Source organism: Gadus chalcogrammus, chromosome 20 (genome assembly GCF_026213295.1).
Source record: "Gadus chalcogrammus isolate NIFS_2021 chromosome 20, NIFS_Gcha_1.0, whole genome shotgun sequence".
Classification (NCBI taxonomy): Eukaryota; Metazoa; Chordata; class Actinopteri; order Gadiformes; family Gadidae; genus Gadus; species Gadus chalcogrammus.
Window position 1 is genome coordinate 17,276,631 of NC_079431.1, and position 19,819 is coordinate 17,296,449.

At 42.2% G+C, this 19,819-nt stretch overlaps 2 protein-coding genes and 1 pseudogene across 2 annotated transcripts in view; all 3 read right to left on the reverse strand.

Moving 5' to 3' along the window:
- The window catches only part of ctdsp1 (CTD (carboxy-terminal domain, RNA polymerase II, polypeptide A) small phosphatase 1), a 30,501-nt gene extending 23,795 nt beyond the window's left edge, over nt 1–6,706 (reverse strand). Inside the window, exon 1 of the mRNA XM_056579998.1 lies at nt 6,326–6,706. Coding sequence (XP_056435973.1) covers nt 6,326–6,398 — 73 coding nt within the window. The 5' untranslated portion in view covers nt 6,399–6,706. The remainder of the gene's footprint in view (nt 1–6,325) is intronic.
- A 1,454-nt stretch (nt 6,707–8,160) lies between these two features.
- On the reverse strand, nt 8,161–10,795 carry LOC130373816 (SPEG neighbor protein-like; annotated as a pseudogene).
- spegb (striated muscle enriched protein kinase b) overlaps nt 10,720–19,819 on the reverse strand; it is a 58,267-nt gene continuing 49,167 nt past the window's right edge. The window contains exons 32-42 of the mRNA XM_056579180.1: nt 19,522–19,638; nt 18,955–19,122; nt 18,517–18,639; nt 17,910–18,074; nt 17,458–17,579; nt 16,679–17,376; nt 16,036–16,275; nt 15,339–15,562; nt 14,316–14,391; nt 13,742–13,891; nt 10,720–13,314 (exon numbers count right to left, since the gene is read on the reverse strand). Of these exons, the coding sequence (XP_056435155.1) occupies nt 13,047–13,314; nt 13,742–13,891; nt 14,316–14,391; nt 15,339–15,562; nt 16,036–16,275; nt 16,679–17,376; nt 17,458–17,579; nt 17,910–18,074; nt 18,517–18,639; nt 18,955–19,122; nt 19,522–19,638 (2,351 nt within the window). The 3' untranslated portion in view covers nt 10,720–13,046. The remainder of the gene's footprint in view (nt 13,315–13,741; nt 13,892–14,315; nt 14,392–15,338; nt 15,563–16,035; nt 16,276–16,678; nt 17,377–17,457; nt 17,580–17,909; nt 18,075–18,516; nt 18,640–18,954; nt 19,123–19,521; nt 19,639–19,819) is intronic.

Sequence of the window (19,819 nt, forward strand, 5' to 3'; positions counted from 1 at the left end):
ACATATGCAAAGAAATGGGTAAAATAGAAAGTTAAAAGGCAGAAAATAAAGGCAAAGTTAAAAAAGCTTTATAGAAAGTGCAATGTATTTAAGATTTAGCAGAAAGCTAAAGCAAACATAAAAGTCTTCAGTCTTGTTTTAAAGGTGCTCAGAGTTGGGGCAAGTCTTAAATCCTCTGGGAGTTTATTCCAGCTATTTGTTGCATAGTAACTAAATCCTGCTTTCCCATGTTTCGTGTTTACTCTGGGGATAATTAACAGATTGGTCTCAGAGGATCTTAGTGGTCTAGAAGGCTTATGTAGTGGAAGCATATCAGTTAAATATTTTGGGCCTAAACCATGTAGGGATTTATAGGTTAGCAACATGAGTTTAAAATCGATTCTCTGACCTACAGGAAGCCAATGTAACGATTTCAGAACCGGTGTAATGTGTTCAAATTTTTTGGTCTTTGTTAGAACTCTAGCAGCAGCATTCTGAACAAGCTGAAGCTTCCTCAGAGTTTGTTTTGGGAGACCTGTAAGGAGACCATTGCAGTAATCAAGCTTACTAGTGATAAAGGCATGTACAAGTTTTTGTAAGTCTACGGTGGACATGAGCCCTCTAAGTCTTGCTACATTTTTAAAGTGATAGTATGCCGATTTTGTAACTGATTTGATGTGACTGTCGAAATGTAAATCTGAATCCATTATAACCCCTAGATTTCTGGCTTTGATTGAGGTTCTTAGGGACAGAGAGTGAAGGTGTTGGGTTACTTTAAGCCTTTCCGTTTTAAAACCAAATACAATTATCTCTGTTTTGTCCTCATTTAGTTGAAGGAAATTTCAGCACATCCATTCTTTCACTTGCTCAATGCACTGGCACAGCAGATCTATGGGCCGAAAGTCATTTGGTGATAGCGATACATAGATTTGCGTGTCATCAGCATAGCAATGATGGTCAATATTGTTATTTTGCATGATTTGCCCTAGTGGGAGCAAGATCGAACCTTGTGGGACTCCACATGTCACGTTGGTTGATTCTGATACAAAGTCGCCAATGGAAACAAAGTAGTTCCTATTTTGTAGGTAGACTAGGGCCCGACCGATATTGATTTTTGAGTGCCGATGCCGATTATTTTCAGAGAAAAATTACGATTACGATTTAATCGGCCGATTTAAAAAAAAAGCATATAAAACGTAGTTTTTGATACCTTAGATATACTTTAAACACTTTTGACGAATATGTGAATTGAATGCAGAACCTTTGAGTGTTTTAGAATACATTTACAGTCAAAAATGAGTAATGTAAAATGTAAAATAAATTAAACTATAAAATAAACTAACTCCCAATGTGCTGCGCTCGTGAGCAGTGACTAACACGTGCGTGCTGAGCAGTATGGTCTCACCGTTAGAGTCTACAGTATAACAAATTAACATGGCCTGGGACCTAAAGAAAAACAGGCACAACATGCTCAAAAAACACGTCTTGTATACATTGGTGAGGTGAGCGCGCAGCTGCCTGAGCGAGCGTGCTTTCATGTTGTACGGTAAAATTCAATCTCCTCTTTTTTACTCCAGCTAAAGTTGTTAGTTAGCAAGGCGAGTAGGAGCGCAATCTGCAGGATACTAAGCGCAATAACATTTAAAAAAGAAAAAAAAAGAAAAAATCGGTTGTAATCTGCGTCTTTTTGGCCGATGCCGATTGTTTTCAAAAAGGCTATAATCGGCCGATTAAATCGGCAGGCCGATGAATCGGTCGGGCCCTAGGTAGGACCTGAACCAATTTAAGACTGTGCCTGAAAGCCCCATCCAGTAAAGTACTGAAAAAGGTACCGGTACCAAATTCCAGGTTAAGGTACCGGTTCTAATTTGAACAGTACCCAAACCCTAAAGCTGCAAATGCAGTTAATATGCCCATGCCTTCAGGGCTTTCCTTGTACTGGTCTGGGTTAGTTCAACAATCTTAGATTGTATGCCATAAACGGCATAAACATGTTTGCCTGGTTCCCGCTTGAAGATGTTATCTGCGCTGGGGATGCTGATTTCAGAGTAACTTTTTTTGCCATCACATTTTTCCATGGGTGATCCTCATGTTCCCAGTCTTAAATGTCGCAGGGAGATCCAACAGCTGCTCGCTCTCTCCGCTCGCAATTTTCTTCCTTACACTACACGTCTAGTTTGCGCCAGGCACACATAACTCATCATGTTCCACTTGTCAGCAGCAGAGTGGTATAGACATGCACGCGCCATCTGCTGGTATACATTGATATACCTGTCTGATTCGGTGTTTGACCTATTATCAAGCTGGTTTGAAAAATATATTACAGCGGTTCAACACTAGGAATGACCTTGTCATATTTTTGCACCCTTTTTCCAAAGGCTAGGACCTGCACATAGTTTCCCCAAAGGCCAAGAGAGTGCTAGATCCCCCATGGGTCTCCAACAAACACAGGCCGCCGTCAGCATGTTTTTAGCATGCTTAGTTAGAAAGGGGGCTAATCTGGGTCTCGCTCATCTAAGGCATCCATCTTTACAAGTGTCCAGTTCTATTCCTATCCAGATGCACCAAGAATGAGGCCTGCAGCAACTGACTTTCCGTCCTTTGAAACCTGAACCGGTGCATCGTGCTAACAACTTGCTTCTCACTACCCACCACCCAGGGCTACACAGAAGATTGAAGACTGGGACCACACCTGGGTCCAAATATGTTGCTAATGTTGTCGTAGATAAACGGGTCTTCTAAAATTAATCTCAGGTGACCAAGGGCCCGACAGCTATGCTGTTAAGCGTGTTGTTATAACCTTAGCTAAACCCAACACTTAAAGATCAAGACACATTGCCTATCAAATTTTGAAGGCCCTACTGGGCAATATGCCCTTTATAATGCAATGTTCACGTCTCTCTGCAAGGTTCTGTGACTGTGTGCATAGGCGGCCAATCAAGTTTCACCCTAGGGCTGAACTGGAGTACGGGCTTCATACTCCCAGAGTATGAGAAATATGTTGTAGTAGTGCGCAAAGAATACTAAAGAAGAGAACACATCCTCTGTTAGTTCGATCTATTGAAGGATCTAGTACTTCATAGGACAAGACTATTCATTATTTTTATTGGCGACTAACAAAGTTGTGAGAAAAAAATATGAGAAACTTTGCATGCTCCCTTTGCATACTTTACATAGTTAATATTTTTTTTATTGTTTTGGCACAATACATTTATCCCAATGATACATTCATCAACTTTTCATAATGAATCAAAAGGATATGCTGCCATTGACTAAAGGTTGCACAGGCTGGAGTTGTCAAACTGAATAACGTTCATGAGCTTTTGTGGAATTGAAGATGTAAATATATATCTTGCAGCAGTGGGTCTTTTAAAAGTACTTGTAACCACGATTTCATTGAGTTATATTTATCAAATGGGTCACCTATCAAAATGTCACATTATGCTATCATTGACGACTGCTATCACAACCCTTAAAAGTAGGCCTTAAAAAAAGTTAAGCCCACACGGTAATGGGGAATTTGATTCTGAATGCTATAGTGGACGCGCCATGTTTGGTGGTCACTATCAAAACCATGTTGTTATGTTGTTCAATAATATGTTCCTGAAATAGAGGAGGCTGCAGTTTCAAGACAAAGAGCCAGGATTTTTCAGGGACCTTTTTTTTTATAGATTGAAATGCTCTTTACTTTCCACGTACTAATAGTTATAAAGTTATTATATTTTTAATGGTTCATACTGCCCAATTGATACTGAAACTACAGCCTCTTCTCACTGCTAATGTTGTTTTCGGACACACAAGATAGCGCCTGGCGTAACGCATCATCAAATCACTCTTTAGGTATTCGTCACACACAGCACATAAAGCAAAAAGTATTCATATTTGGCATCATAGTTGTCTGTTGCCAGATCAAGTTAAATAAACATGTATTGCGTCTCTTTCAAGTTTCTATTTCTTTCAACCATCTGTTCTGTTGGTGGAAATGATATGAAGAGCCTACAGGCTAAAATCATAAAACTATTTAGATGATATTAATATAAAATTATCTTTATTATCATCCCTAATAAAGAACTGGGGTTTAAATAGGGTCTGTGTTGAAGCAACGGGTTTATAAACCTGGCTGCCCTAGTTTTAAAGGGATCTGTGAAAATCTGAATCTGCCATGAAAAATAATTATTGTGCATCCCTAATTACAGTTCACAAGTAGATCTATACAATTTCGCTAACATGTTGGCCTGAATAATGAATAAGTAATTGAACACAGCCTTCTCCTTTTTCTGATGCTTTCATCGTCAATATTAAAAGTAGAGGGAGACGATGTGTTATCCCAGTCCAGAAAACTTTTGTCTTAGAAAATTGATTCAAAAGCATCCAGGGTCCTGCCTAAACAGGCTCTTTATGGGTGCTGCCATGGGACAGATGTTTGAACAGGCAGTTTGTGCACATCATTTTTGATGCTCCCTCTTAAAATCACTCTGCCTTCTACCCAGGCGGTACTGTGTCTTTCATTTCATTTTTCATAATAATTCCATTGGTGCTAGACGTCTGGAGGGCAGCCATAATTGTGGCTTATGACTCTTGGCTAAGAGGAAGTAATACAGAAGGCAGCTGGAGTTGCAGTCTCATCAACCTGTCCTACACTGCCACCTGCTGAGCGTATCCACCAGTCAAACACACTGTAGTTCCCAATAAGGTTGAATATTTGTTTCTATTCCATGTTCAGATCGCTTTTATCAATATAGGGACCCTTCAACATAAGGTTTAAAGCAATACCTAACAGCTGCTAGGGAACCCACCCTCTTTATTTGTCTATTGGGTCTAAGGAAACCTATGAGTCAATCTAACCAGATGGTAGGGTAAATGCATATTTTTCATTGATGCTTCCCGGTTGCTGACATTGCGGTCCTTATCAGGCTTACTGAGCTGGACAAGAGCAAAACATACCCTGTTCAATTCTAAATTAATGAAAGAATGGATAAACCAGGTAGTCAATAACATACCATAGGCTTAAAGGATAATGTCATGGCACTATACAAGGACACCAGCAACTCAGCATGAGTATGCATGTATCCAAGGTTCAAACCCACTTTTAAATAGCATCATGAAATTCATAGCCTCTTTAAATTGCACATGCTCAGACAGGAATCCCAAGTTAGCAGACTTGAATAGCCTATTGAAGCCAATGGTGATCAAGATGATTTAGACAACTTTTAAAAGTGCGACTTCATCTCACTTAAATTAGTAAATCCTCACATACAGCTCTTAGATCCCAATGTTTTTATTGTTATTTCTGATGAGGAACAAAAATCTACAACGTTATAACATGAACGTTTAATAATGGCAATGATCAAATAAAATGTAGGATCATTATTAATAAGCTTAATACCACATACGTTCCCTAAATTGATTTCAAGCCAACGTTTAAATAATGCACTTCTTCAAGACACCCTTATTAAAACACGCCCATCCATTATATGGAATCAAAATATTGCCTTACAGTCACACTCACAAAAATGACGTCGTACTAGATATGTCAAGGTAATCACTTTACCACCAAGCTTCTTTCATAGTGACGAGAAGAGACAGACACATGACAAGCGTGTTCCTTATCAAGGTGGTCTCAATTGAAAAGGTGGTCTCATTAAATAACGATTGCTAGTGCTTTAAATAGCTTTCTTAATTGTCCCACTATATTGTATTATTTATATGTATTGGAATGTTGTTCTAGTTGTTTGACCTGTTTATATATATTTTACATTTGAATTTCTTCTTTAATAAATAAAAGGTTAAATAAAATGTTTACAATGAAACGAAACCGTGTTGTTTCTTGGTGAAACCAGGTCGGTCCGCGGACCAACATTGCAACCCCACTGTCCTGAGCAGTGCAGTCCACTGACAGAGAGCCTACGCACTGTCGGGAGACCCCGCCCCCTTTACATGTCAATCAATATCGATTCATAGTAGGAATAAAGTACAGAAAGGCACGTCAAAATCTACCCCTCATAAAACTACCATGAGAATCGATTCCAGGTTTTGGGGTCCTCAGGACTGGAGCAGTCTTTAAACCGGGCTCCTGTACACAAACCGTGGGTCGGGTATCTCTGCTCGGGATCGGGCCTAACCACCTCGTAAAACTAATTTAAAGTTCGCCGCTCGCTGCGAAGTTTAACTATTGTGTAACGTAGGTACAGCGGAAAAGTGACGGAATGGCGACTGTACTTTACAACTCGTAAAGTTCAGTGGAAAAGCCGCAATGAAACATGACCCCGGAGTTTTAGAACTACAACGCTGTTGTCTTGTGGAATATATCCTGGTCGTTTCCTCAACAAACTTTCCCCAAACTCACCTTCTTCTGGACAAGTCGCATTTTCCTCTTCACTTCGTGCCACTTGCGTGATTATCGACGACGAATGGTCCATTACATCCGTGGTTCAAATCCGCATATAAACGGCAATACTCAATGAAATAGTTTCGAGGAGTTATGGCAAAAAATATTTATATTTCGCCACTCCCTGTCTACATACGCGCATTCTGTGCGTAGCACGACACGCTGAAGGAAGAGTCGGAGGCGTACGTTCGCTCCTGCGAACTGGAGAGAATCAAACGGGGTGGCTAAATATCGGGAAATTGATTAACTTTGTTTAAATGACCTCACGCAACAACTTCATCAATTTCACTAAACGTGCGACTTGACGGTTTTCAAGGAAGCCCTATCCTTAAAGCCACAACACAGGATATGAGGCTATAAGCCCGAAGGCCCTGGTCAACATAGCAGTTTATGGATTTGCATTCGGTTGGCCTTTTAAATGTAGGTTAATTTATATTAATGTTTTAATAGACGTATCAGTATTTAATTAATCAAACATGAATGTGTTTGTACTGATAAGTGTGCAAGATTTGATAGTTATTATTGTGTTGAGGAAGAATCATTCCCAAGCATCACATGAAAAAATCAAAAAACTATAGGCCTACTCATAATCGTGTTTCAAAAGTTCGTCCCAAGTCAAAAGAGTTAGGGACAGTCTTCAAAGGGCAGACATCGACACTGATGTTGTAATGCCACACCAGCGTCAGCCGTCTTACAGTATTGAAGTTACTGTATCAAATTGTTTCACAGTTCATTCGTTCAATTAGCCTACTAATTCAAACATAATCGTCTTTTAAAAGCATAATTTGTCATAATTTGATCAAAACATCTTCTGAAAATATTAAGCTAAAAATGTAATGTTAATTAATGATAAGATATGCAATGTAAGTAATGTAAATATGGATGAGATTTTCAGACAAATCATTAAGATGCCCATGTGTCGACTCTGTAGTAGCCTGACCTGTGACCTTTTGATGACACATCCCCCATATATCATATCATTGCATTAGATCGTTGAAAACAAAGTGACGCCTAAAGATTTATAATTCACACTGGAGTTAGATAATCACCCTGTATATTTTCAGGTTTATTATTTCAAATACAAAAGCTATATTCAGTTTCAATGTGATCAATTTGATTTTGATCAAGTTTAAATTTATAGAAGGAAGAATTATGTACGATTTATGATATAATATATAATGTAATATCATAATTAATATAACCTAATGTAGCAACAGTTTGTGTGTTTGTTGATCCCTTACCACCGTATAGCTTTGAAAATAGTTTGCTCATAGGCATACCGCATAATTGTCATCAAAGACTCTTTACAGACAATCCCTTAATAAAATTGTTCTTTATTCTTCAACAACATATTTTTAAGTTACCGGTATATGCATCTTTGAACATGACCCCGATATCGTTGATAGAGAATAATGTGTGACAGCTTAAGGTAACGGTACAAAATAACACTGTACGCCGATTTGGAATTTTCCCTGTATGCCGTCATACAGGGACATGTTACCCCCCCTTTCTTCGCCTTGCCCGCCCAGAGAATTTGGCCCGCCAATGAGACAATGAGCTACGACCATGCGAGCGCCACATGTGTGTGTGTGAATACACACACTGTAACGCAAGTGTTTTACACTTCTTTGTTATTTGGATAACCCTTCTGCTGTTGGTGTTATGGCGCATATTAACACGTGGGGTTCTCTGACGTCTCTGGTATTTCCACAACGAGACTCGCAGTGGGGGTTATCTGTTTACATTATATCACCTTCTACCTAAATAATGCAGGCTTTGGTAATGTGTGTTTTAGATACATTTTATGTTTACTCAAACAATTGCTAATGAATTTATTTATTTTGGATTATTAGCCTAAATTCCGATTTGAAATACAATGGCATATGCCCTATGTTTGTCTTACAGTAAAAATACCAAATATTAAAAGTAACCCACTATTAACGCAACAATAAATTATGGACAATGCTTTCCTGTACAATATAAGGTCCTTATGTATTCTTCACCTGTCATCATATTGGAGCTGTCGGCTGGGCGTTCTCCACTGATCTCAGCCTTCAGCATCACCGTTTACCTGTCTTGGCCTTCACGTCACCGGGGCCTTTGGATACCTTAGCTGAGGGTGTAAGGAAGACACGGAGAGGATCATGACTCTCAGCGTGATGCATGGATCGCACTAGACCGGGAGTCAGATGCCAGTGGTTTGTGAATAATTACAGGGAAACGTTCTCTGGAACATGTCTGTCATTACTGTTAACCATATATGGGCTAGGCTCTGTTGCTTTGAGTTGACCCTCTTCAGTTATATTAGAGTTAAGATATCTCTCTTTTCAATTAGATGGCATTCAATTATATTGCATGAGACCGGATTACATTATATCCGATTATTAAACTAAATCTTTTTACATCACATTAAATTAGGTCAGATTATTAGACTCAACTACATTACATAACATTGTTTAAAATTGGATCAGATAAAAACAGTTTATTAGATTAGACTTTGGACTCTGAACCTTTTCACTGGTAGTCAAACACTAAAATTATTGACCAAGCCGCCATCATGGTTCTAAATGTAAGCTAGGTAGGGGGATCTGAATGTTGAAAAACAATGTTCATAAGAGCCTGTTCCTACCCACCCTTGACCAAGATTTAGGCTGACCAATATGTCTCTCCAAAGGGGTTCTCGATGGTGACCGTGTACCTCCAAAGACTGTCCAGCGAGCCATTCCTAGACCACCAGCGCCACCACGTCCTGGTCCTGGAAGACGTAATGGTGCTTGGGTCCTTCTTTCAGCTGCTGGCCGTTCTTGGTCCAGACAATGAAGGGGTCAGGGGAGGCGCTGACCCGAGTCCGACCCACCAACTCGGTAGCGCTGCCCTCCCGGAGAACCACATCGCTCAGGTCCTGGAAGATCCTGGAGGGCCCTTCTCCCAGGGCTGGGATGTGGGATGGGAAGAAATGATATATGCAATGGAAAACTATGGAATGGGGTTGAATAGATTGGAATGGAATGAAATGGAACGGAATGGAATGGAATAACCTAGATTAGAATAGAATAAGAACAGAAAAGAAACCAATCGTTTTCACTTTATATTAACAACTGACTGCACTAGATGTCTAGTGAGTCATGAACCACAAAGAAAATAGGTCTACAAACAAAGTAATGGACCAAAGAAAAGCTAGGCCAGATTTCAAAACATGCCATGAACTCTGTTTAACACAAGCGAGCCTTTTCAGTCGAGCTCAGCTTATATCACAGCTTCTAGAATGGTCACTCAGGCCACTTTATACTTTGAAATGGAAATTACTTTTGACCGGTTTTCTTACATTATGATTTCAATATTTTTGATATTGTCCAATCAAAAATACTTCTAAATCTAAATAGAATCAAATCAAATTGCCCCACTGTAATTTTCCCCTCCCTCCCTATGCCAGAGCGGTTAATCTAACTACAACACAATGTTAAGTTGAATCTTTAGCTTACCTTGGAGCTCCACTTCTGATCCCACTCTAGTCAGTTGACCCTGGTTGGGAGCAGGCTTTATATACTTTAGGGATACTTTGGAGTCTTTGGGGCCCCTCAAAGCCTCAATCAGAATATGCTGGTTGTCTTTGTTTAGGCCTTGACTTAAAATTTGGTGTGGCTGATTTAGGATGGGCTGCAAGTGGTCCGACCAGAGAACTGGTACTCATTCATATATAGTCTTCACATGAAATGCTCCAGAGAATTGATTAATGGTTTAATAAGCTGCCACTTGGAGGACCGAAAACGTAAGGAGTTGATATTGAGACTGGCCTCAGGGAGTGCCAAATAAGCAAAGACACGCATGGACAAACACACACGCACGCACGCACGCACGCGCGCGCGCACACACACACACACACACACACACACACACACACACACACACACACACACACACACACACACACACACACACACACACACACACACACACACACACACACACACACACACACACACATGGGATTTCTACAATGATATAGGCATGATCCTAGGACCAGTCGGCAATGATTAGGACTAGAAATCTTCGACTACCATTAATCATGATTGTTATTGATATGTGACGGGTCAGCCATGATCAGGACAGGAGTAGTATTAGGTCATCAATTACCACTCCTACAGAAATGTATAAAATAAACATTTTGAAAATCTATTAGTTGCATGAGTTGCATTGAACAAATATACATTTTGCTGTAAACTACGCTAAATTTATTTTAATGATTTTCCTTTCAATGTTATCCTGCCAAGCACTCTGTGTTTGAAGGATGCTGCATAGATAAACTTGCCCTGCCATTCTATGCCAATGCATAGAATATACGCATTGTCTATTTATAACCACACAGCATTTTTCTCTAAAACAAAGACACATACCAAGGATCAGACATACAGTATGTGTGTACTCCATGTGCTATTTATTGGGCAAAGTGTGACAGCTGTCATGCTTACTACATGCCAGAGCTCTTCAGCTTCACCAAAACAAAGGGAGTTCAATTGAGGCCAAATACAATCACTCAATAAATAAACGAACAAATGCAAACACGAAGATCTGATCTATGATCTGAACAGGAAAACCGATAATCCTCCTTCACTTACGAAACTATATCATTTTACTTTTTTGGGAAGGGGGTCTGATATCAATCACTTGAAGCCCTGCAATACATTCAATTAAATATATTATAGGATTTACAAAATGTACTGCTTCTCGCAATCATATCATTTTTTTGGCATCTGGAAGCCCTGTTATCAGGTTGTATCAAAATTCCTGTCACATAACCAAGTAACAAAATTCATATGAGGGTAGGGCAGTCTCACTGATATTACACCCCAATGTATTTTCACTCTCTCGTCTGGGGTGTAGAGGACCGGCACTGTTCTACTTTAAATTTAAATCAATATAATTTTTTAAAAGAAGACAATGGCAGTGACAATTGCACCTTAGCACTGAAATCATTATAAATTATTTTAAATATAAAATCTGCCAAATTGAAGATTAAAACGATTTTGTAGTAAAACTGGCAATTTTTTTTTCTTTTTGCTAATTTATATCTCTCATTAAATGTGTGAAGTTGTGCCATTAAAATGTAAACATGTAACACCAGAAAGGTTTCACATGCCGATAATATACTTTTTTTTATTTCCTCTTGCATGACAAAGGTATTTTAAAAACAGCCATGATGTATCTACACTATCTTTCTAATTGGTGTTATTTTGATTATTTAAATTTAACTACAAAGTAGTCAGAATTGTTCTTTAAAAAAGGTTAGTATTGTGACAAAAATACAACCTACAATCGAAATCTCTGAGCCCTAACATTGGAAAATGGTTTCATTATGACTGATGCTTACACATTAAGGGCACTTGGGAGTGCATTAAGGGCACTCATAAGACATCTCTGTCACATTTTAAAATCCTTAATCAATTGACAGATAATTTGTTGCGCTAGTTGAATTGATATCTTAATTGTTCTGTTGTCGGGTAGTTTACTAGAAACAGTCCAAAATTGTCTTCAACAATCAATTGATAACTGTACAGAATGCTTACAAAGATTGTGTCCTGTTGTTTTACCCTATATTTTACAGCCAAGGGAAATTCTTTCATTCCATTGATCTGAGAAAAAAGGAATAAAAAAAATAATTGTCTAATAAAAGTTTTCCTTCTAACATTTTTGCATTGATCAAAAGCTTTGTTTTTAACGGTGAGCCCTTGTTAATATCATCCCCACGCTGTGTAACCTTGTGAGGTACTTATTTGGAAAATCCTACAAACCGGCATATGCTTCATGAGAACAAAGATTACGGCAACATGATTGACAGTGCTGTTCATGTCCGATGCAATCCCTGTTACGTCCCTAACATCCCCTAACGTTTCCCTTGTGTGCAAACTGTTCAAATCAACTCTTCATATAAGCCTTGTAAATGGACCTAGATTTTGTTCACACTAAAAATATTTATACAATAAATATTTTAATACTGACGTCGTTTTTTTCTATTGTCTTCTTGGATAGCACTTGTGTTAAAGTACACTTACATAATACATTTCTAACCAAAGTTTGATTTAACAAACTTAAATCAATGCAAGTTGTACCCAATGGATGATATGCTACTTTTCTGGGAGGAACTAATGTATATAATCTTCACAACATCTTAACCCCAGGCCAAACTTAAACTCTAGTGCCCTAGGTGTAACTTAAAATGTTTGGCATAGCTCCACAGGCTCAAAATGATATTCCAAATTGTTGATTTGAAAAGTGCATACTAAAAAGGGTTGCAACGGTTCCTGTCGAAAATGTATATAAAAGGGCATAGGTACAATCGTTGAGGTACTAGCATAAGAACTTGAATTAAAATAAAGTACTCGTTCATGAAATGTTTTTTTTCTTTGACATTCTAACTGGTATCATCATAGCCTACTACTTATCCTCAAACCTGGTTCATTGTTTTCTTTCCCAAAGTGACTTTGGCCTTCCAGAAAACATGACAACAATTCCATTTTTCTAAGAGAACAAAGTTCTTGTTTCTTGTTTGTATCGGCGTGTCCTTCACCCACAAAGCCAGTTCTTGGGCCCACCAACGACAGTACCTGTAACACTTTGCTCTCCAACGAGCTAGGTATTTCCTTTGCTCTGAATGACAACACCCTGAGCCCCGCTAGTTAGCTTAGGGGCTGACGGGAGTGGGGGGGACCGCGGTCATCATTGTAGTAGCGCTGGGTGGTTGCACGTTAGGGCTGGGAGGGCCGGTGGAGGAGTAGGACCGCAGAAGGACCTTGTGCTTGGTGGCCCCTTCCTCGCGCCTCCTCTGCTGCTCCGCCAGGAACTCCTTGAGGCGTGTGGTGGTGAAGGTGAGTGTCTGTCTGCGAAGCCGCATCAGGTAGGCGTCCTGCAGCCACGAGTTGCTGAAGCAGTCCTTGATAGCCGGCCGGGCCCTGGGGGTTGACACAGGTTTTATTTTATGAGCGGGAAATCAGGGTTGATCGTGAAGTTTATCTGCTGGTGGATGCTTTTATCAAATTCCTCTTTGCAATGCTGTCAGTGCATTAAATTGTTAGCATGTGTGGCCCCCAGTGGGAACGAAACCTCTAACCCTGTCAGGGTAAATGCCCTGCTCGGCTAATTGAGCTAGGGAGAACCATTGAGTTGGACAGGACTTGACACCTTAAACGTAGGTTATAAACCGTTTACATCATTCCAGTTGAACCATTGATGTTCAAACGGGTTCTTTGTAGTTTCTTCATAGACAGCGATATTTATTTTTCCTATAAAAGAGCAACTGCAACAAATTCAATTCAAATGTGTCGAACAAAAGTATTGTTATTTGGGAGTATTATTCAGTGTGACTGCAGGCCAACTCACCAGGGGTAGCTACAGATGATCTTCTTGAGGAATAGAGAGGCACTTTGGGATACATTCTGGTAGAGTTTGGAGAGGTCGAACTTGGCGGCCTGGATCCTGACCTCCGTCTCCTGGGGGTCATTCTCCATGAAAGGTGACCTTCCACTCAACCTGAAGAACAACACAAAGAGAGTGTAGGAATCACATAAAGGTATATGAAAGAAACAAGTCAATGGCGCCATATAACGTAACAGATGATATCATTCTGTATTGGCCATTTCTAAGTAATGAGACAACAAATTGGTATTTACTACACACTAATTGTTCCAATTCACAAATCAAATGAATGAAAAGGAAACCCATCCTAGGGGTTATATCAGTTCTAATCAACAACAAAAAATAAAAATAAGCTGATAATAAAATTGCCTCTACCCAACAGTAACAGGCGTTGGGCCGGAAAGAAGACTCAAACGTAATCCTGAATTCTCCTTCAACCCAACTCCTCCTTTGCATGTAAAAATAAAAACCATGGCAAGGCGCTGCTATTTGCAGAGATCTAACGGGGTTGGAGAACCAAGAGATCTCCTGAACTCACATGATGAAAGTCAGCACGCCCACACTCCAGATGTCTGCCGGAGGACCTACCACATCCCCCTTCACCATCTCTGGAGCTGGAGGGAGGGGAGGGTGGGAGGAGAAGATGGGGAGAGAGCGGGGAGGAGAGGGAGGGAGGGAGGAAGGATGGGAGGAAGATTAGAAGGGAGGGAGGATGGGAGGAAGGAAGCATTGGAGGAGGGAGAGGTAGGGAGAAAAGAAGGGAGGGGAGGAGATAGAAAGGAAGGTGATTAAGGGAGGGAGCAGAGGGTGGAATAGAGGAAGGATGGAAGGGAGGGGTGGGAGGGAGGAAGGGAGGATTGGAGGAGAGGGTAGGAAAAAGGGAGGGAGTATGGAATAGGGCGAGGAAGGAGGTGTGGGTTGGAATAGTGGGAGGGAGGGAGGAGGAATGGGTTGGGAAGGAGGGAGGAGGGAGGTTTAGTCAGAACGCAAACCAAAATCTTTAGGAACCAAAGCTCCCTGGGTTTATATTCTCACTTTATATTTTGGGGGTTTACTTGCCATATATGTGTGTAATGTCACCAGAGCCACTAAGCATATTCCCCGATGACATCCACGAAACCAAATTGAATGTCACAAAATTTAATTGGACAAATAAAATATAAAAACAGGGACAGCAATTTTGGTGCCGAGTCCCTCGCTATTAGTTTTCCAACCCTGATAAACAGATCTAACAAATACATAATAATATTATGACTGCTGAGCTATACACCACGCCGCATGTGTTGTGCCCTAAAATATAGTTATGCATTCAATCTAACCCGACAGAAAAGTTATGCATTGTATTTCTGTATAAGTACTATTCTGCCCAGCAACATACCAAACAAAATCCTTACAATAAATCCATTTCCGATTCTGATTCTGATAAAAGCAGAGATGGCAAAGTATAGAAAAACAGTACCAATGCTGAGCCCACAGCCCCTCGTATAGAAGGGCTTATCATTAGCACCAATAACACCAGCTAACTTATGGTACCACTCCGTCCATCCATGAGAACCCTTACACATGTACTCCAGTGTGCCGATGGGGGGGCTGAACTGCTTGAGGAACAGGGGGTTGAAGCTCTGGGCGCTGCCGAAGTCGATGATCTTGATAACGTTCATGTAGGTGACTATGATGTTCTCCGGCTTGATGTCCAGGTGCAGGATGCGGCGCGTGTGCAAGTAGTCTAGCCCCTGCAAGATCTGGATGATGTAGGCCACCACGTCGTCTTCAGAGTAGCGGAACCTGTGGCACACCCACGGACACTTTTTACCCAGAGTATTTATAACAGAATATAATGTTTTTCCATTGATTACATTCTTTTTGGTGGGGATATTTTGGTCATTAATGATCTTGGATTTAGATATCTTGCTCAGGGAAAGCCACATGTTAATCCGGGATCTAGCAGTTCTACTTTGTTATGACAGAACTTCCGGACGCCAAAAACGGCAACGTGCAATTTGTTACGAGAATAATCGGCCCAAGTTGTTGAAGTTAAGTGGAGGGAATTAAGTGTAAAATAATTATATTCCTACGGAGGACAGACCAAATGGTGTTGATTTAAAACAACTACAAACATTATTTTACAGTTTACTACGATTGGCTGTATTTCTTTGTCTATATTTCTGTTTCAATGTCCGCAGTAACTTTGGGTGAAAGCTACTGAATGTCTCGATTCATCATTCCAGACACAGGTTGAACGTCCCCTTCAGCCCTACCGGTCGATGAGGCTGTAGAGCAGCTCCTTGCCACTGCAGCACTCTGCGATGAGCACCAGGTAGCGCGGCGTGACATAGGCCTCGTGCAGGGCCATCACCTTCTCGTGGTGCAGGGACTTGAGGATGTCGTACTCCTGCAGCACCGATTGCTTGGTGTCCGCCTCGTACGGCACGATCTTGGCCATGAACAAGTTGCCAGTGGCGTTCTCCCGGCACTCGCGGATCACCCCAAAGCGGCCCCTGTGTGCGGTGATGAGAAGCAGCAGCAGGCTGATCAACCGAATACTTCAGATTTTGTGAGCGAAGAGATTGTTTCTTTGTGTTGTTTTATTCTCATACAAATACAGGTTAGTAGCAGGATTTCATTGGAACGTCTGATTCAGTTTGAATTTTGTAGCAGTATGATCTACTTAATTTGATGGTATTTTAGTTTTTCTTTTGTACAAATAAAGCAGAAAGGCAGTATATCAAAGCATTCCAAATTCTTATTATGAAAGGTATTTTTCTATGAAATGTTATATTAATTTTGAAATGGATGGAATCAACCTTGAAATTAACCTTTACATGAACTTATATGAATCAAATGTCAAATGCATTTTTAGTTTGACTCCAACTCCACCATTGTCCATTAACTTCTCCATACCTGGCCTTCTCATCCATGAACGTGTAGGGCTTCTGGGGCACTCCCTGGCGAAGAGCCCCCTCTCCGGGCCGTCCCAGGGGCGTCCTGCGTCCCGACGGGGTGGCTCGTCCAGAGGGGGTGACTCTGCCGGACGGGGGCCCGTGGGGGTCCACACCCCCCTGGGGGCCAGCCATGGGCGACAACCTTGACACCAGCACCACGGGTGGGGAGACGACCGGGGGTAGAGCAGGTGCGGCGGTGGAGGTGATGGTGATGGTGGTGATGGGGGTGGGGGTGGGGGTAGGGGAGATGGTCGTAACCGAGGTTACGGCCAGAGAGGTGGGGGGAGTGGCGCGATACATGGGCACAGAGGAGATGGGCTTCCCGATGGCGGGGGCGGGGGCGGGGGCGGGTTTGGATGAGGTGACACAAGGGGGCGGCGACATTGGGGCGGGGCTCCTCGGTTTGGGCAGAACGATGGGGGGCGGAGCCAGCTTGGCCTTGGGGCCACCCATGTTGATGTTGAGGGTGGTCTTGGCTTTGACTGGGGGGCTGGGCTGGGCCATGGGGGCCGCAGTGACAGGGGTAGGGGTCGGACTGGGGACAGGCGCTGGGCGGGTGGGTGCGCTGGGCGCGGGGGACACCGCTTTAGCCGCCGACACGACCACGGTGGGCGACGGGGTTGTCCTGGTGATGGGGGCGGGCCGGGCGGTGGGGGGCTTTGCCGTGGTGACGGTGGGGACGGTTGGGGCGGCGAGGGTGACTGTGGGGGTAGCGGTGGCGGTCTGGGTGGTGGTCACCATGGGTTTGCTCTGAGCCGGTTTGATGGGCGTCACGGTCATGGATGAAGTCATCACCACGGGAGGGGTGGCGGCCGGTGCCGTTTTGACCACCACGGGCGTGCTGCTGGTTTTGGGCGGTTCTGGATACACACGCAGAGAGAGACGGGATGTGTGACAGATTGTACAAATTTGATAAGATACAAGGGGCACACTCATTAACAACAGAGTGTGTTGCCTGTGCCATCATATGAACCCCTTACATTTAATACATGAAGGATGATCATGCTAATTAACGATCATCATCATCATTATCCTCGAGCATCGCTTCTGTATGTATCCCATAAAGATTAGTTAGTACTTGTAGTAGGTGTTAATCCCCTAAGGACTTTGTTTGGTATGTTGACCAACAACCACCACATGGAAACGAGTGTGATAGATTGATTGTGTACTGAAGTAAGATGACTACGGACCTGTTGGATCCAGACAAACTTGGTCAGAAAGGTTGCTGTACGGGCCCTGGCCTGCCTTGTTCACACACGCCACCCGGAAGCGGAAGGATAACCCTGCTGGCAGGTCAACCACGTTGTAGTAGCAGTCGGCCACCCCTGTAGCCACGATGAGCCACAAGCTTTCTCCTGGAGGAGGAGGGGGAGGAGAGGTGAATGGGGGGCAGAGAATAGGAGGAAGAAAGGAGTGGGGAGGGGGGAGGAGGAGGGTGGGGGGGGTTGGCAAGAGGGTTGTGGGGGAGAAGGGTCATTAGGGGGATGGGAGGGAAATGAGGGATGAGAAGAGAGGAGGAGAGGAGAGGATTAGAGTGGAAAATAGGGGAGGAGTGGGAAGCAGAGGGAGATGGAGGAGAGGGAGAAGAAGAGGAGATGGGAAAGGATAGATGAGAAGATTAGAGAGATGAACAATTATAATGTGCATATCACTTTTAAGCTTCCTGGGTAACATTCAATAGCCTTGAACACAACAACGGAGACATAAAGCAATTTAACATGGGATTGCATACTTCTGAGAATGCAGAAGTATGCACACACAAGATTCATGTAAAATACTATTGGAGGGTGGACTCACTCTCTGCCTTCCTCTCCAGAGAGTAGGTACATGGAGCCAGGTTGTCTGAGGGCCTCCACACCACCAGAGCTGTGTCCTTGTATTTCTGGGGGATCTCAGGGGTCCCTGGGCGATTGGGAAGGCCTGCAACGTACAGGTCATCAAAGAGTTAGAGAGGGAATACAGGAGGCGGACACTGGGTGGTATCCATACTTAGGACCTATGAAACTGCTCCAGGAGAACGTAGAATATGGAACGTAGAATATTTGTATTGAATGTAATTGCTGTGAATCACACTTTATTTATAGAGTATGATGACATTTGTGTTACATTGTGGTTTGTTACAAAACTGTATCTGTTGTTGACTATAAAATGTCATCTGTAACTCGTCGCAAATGAAAACTACTCAGACTACTCTACTCTAAAGTGTTTTTGTAGATTAAGTAAAGGTGGTCTCACGGGCCAGGGAGATGGTGCAGGAGCTGAACACGGCGCCCAGAGGGTTGGTGGCCACACATTCGTACAGCCCCGCGTCCTTCTTGGTGGTCTGCATGATCATCAGGAGCTGCCGGCCGTCGGGGCAGGAGATCAGGTTCATCCGGGCGTCGATCTCCAGGACCCTCTTATCTGGGGAGACATGACACCAGCTGGAGTTAATGTCGGATGATTGTTTCGGGAAACTTTCGTCATTGGCTTGTTTTGTCAATGTGGATAAGGGATCGGAATCTGAGATTCATAATAGTAATTATCAGGGACCAATTATTAAACATGAGAATACCGCACAGTAGTATTGTTTGAGTATTCTAATAGTAGTTCTAGTATTCGTTTTTTATTATTTGCAATATTGCTCACTTTCTATTGTTTGTCAACTGTGCTGTACAGTCTGTTGCTACTGACTAACTGAATTTCCCTAAGGGGATAAATAAAGTATCTACCTACTAACTTACTTACTTATTTTTATTATACTTATTGCAAAGCATTAGATATAATAAAGCGAAATGGCAACATAAAAAAATATCCCCTGACCTTTGACCCAGGCGATGTGGGGGTGTGGGCTTCCCGCAGGCAGGCAGCTGAGAGTGACTGGGTCTCCCTCCAGCAGCACATGGTCTCTCAGCTTGATGTGGAACACTGGAGCAAAGTCTAGCGGACACACAGGAAGTAGACACGACTTAAAGAGAGTCATAGCATGTAGATGGGTAATGGTTAGCATGCCGGTTCATATAAGAACACTCAGCCCTGCACTATTATGCTGTTTATTTAAGGCAGATAAAAATAGGCAAACATATAATTATATATTATAGAGAGATGTGATACACTCAAA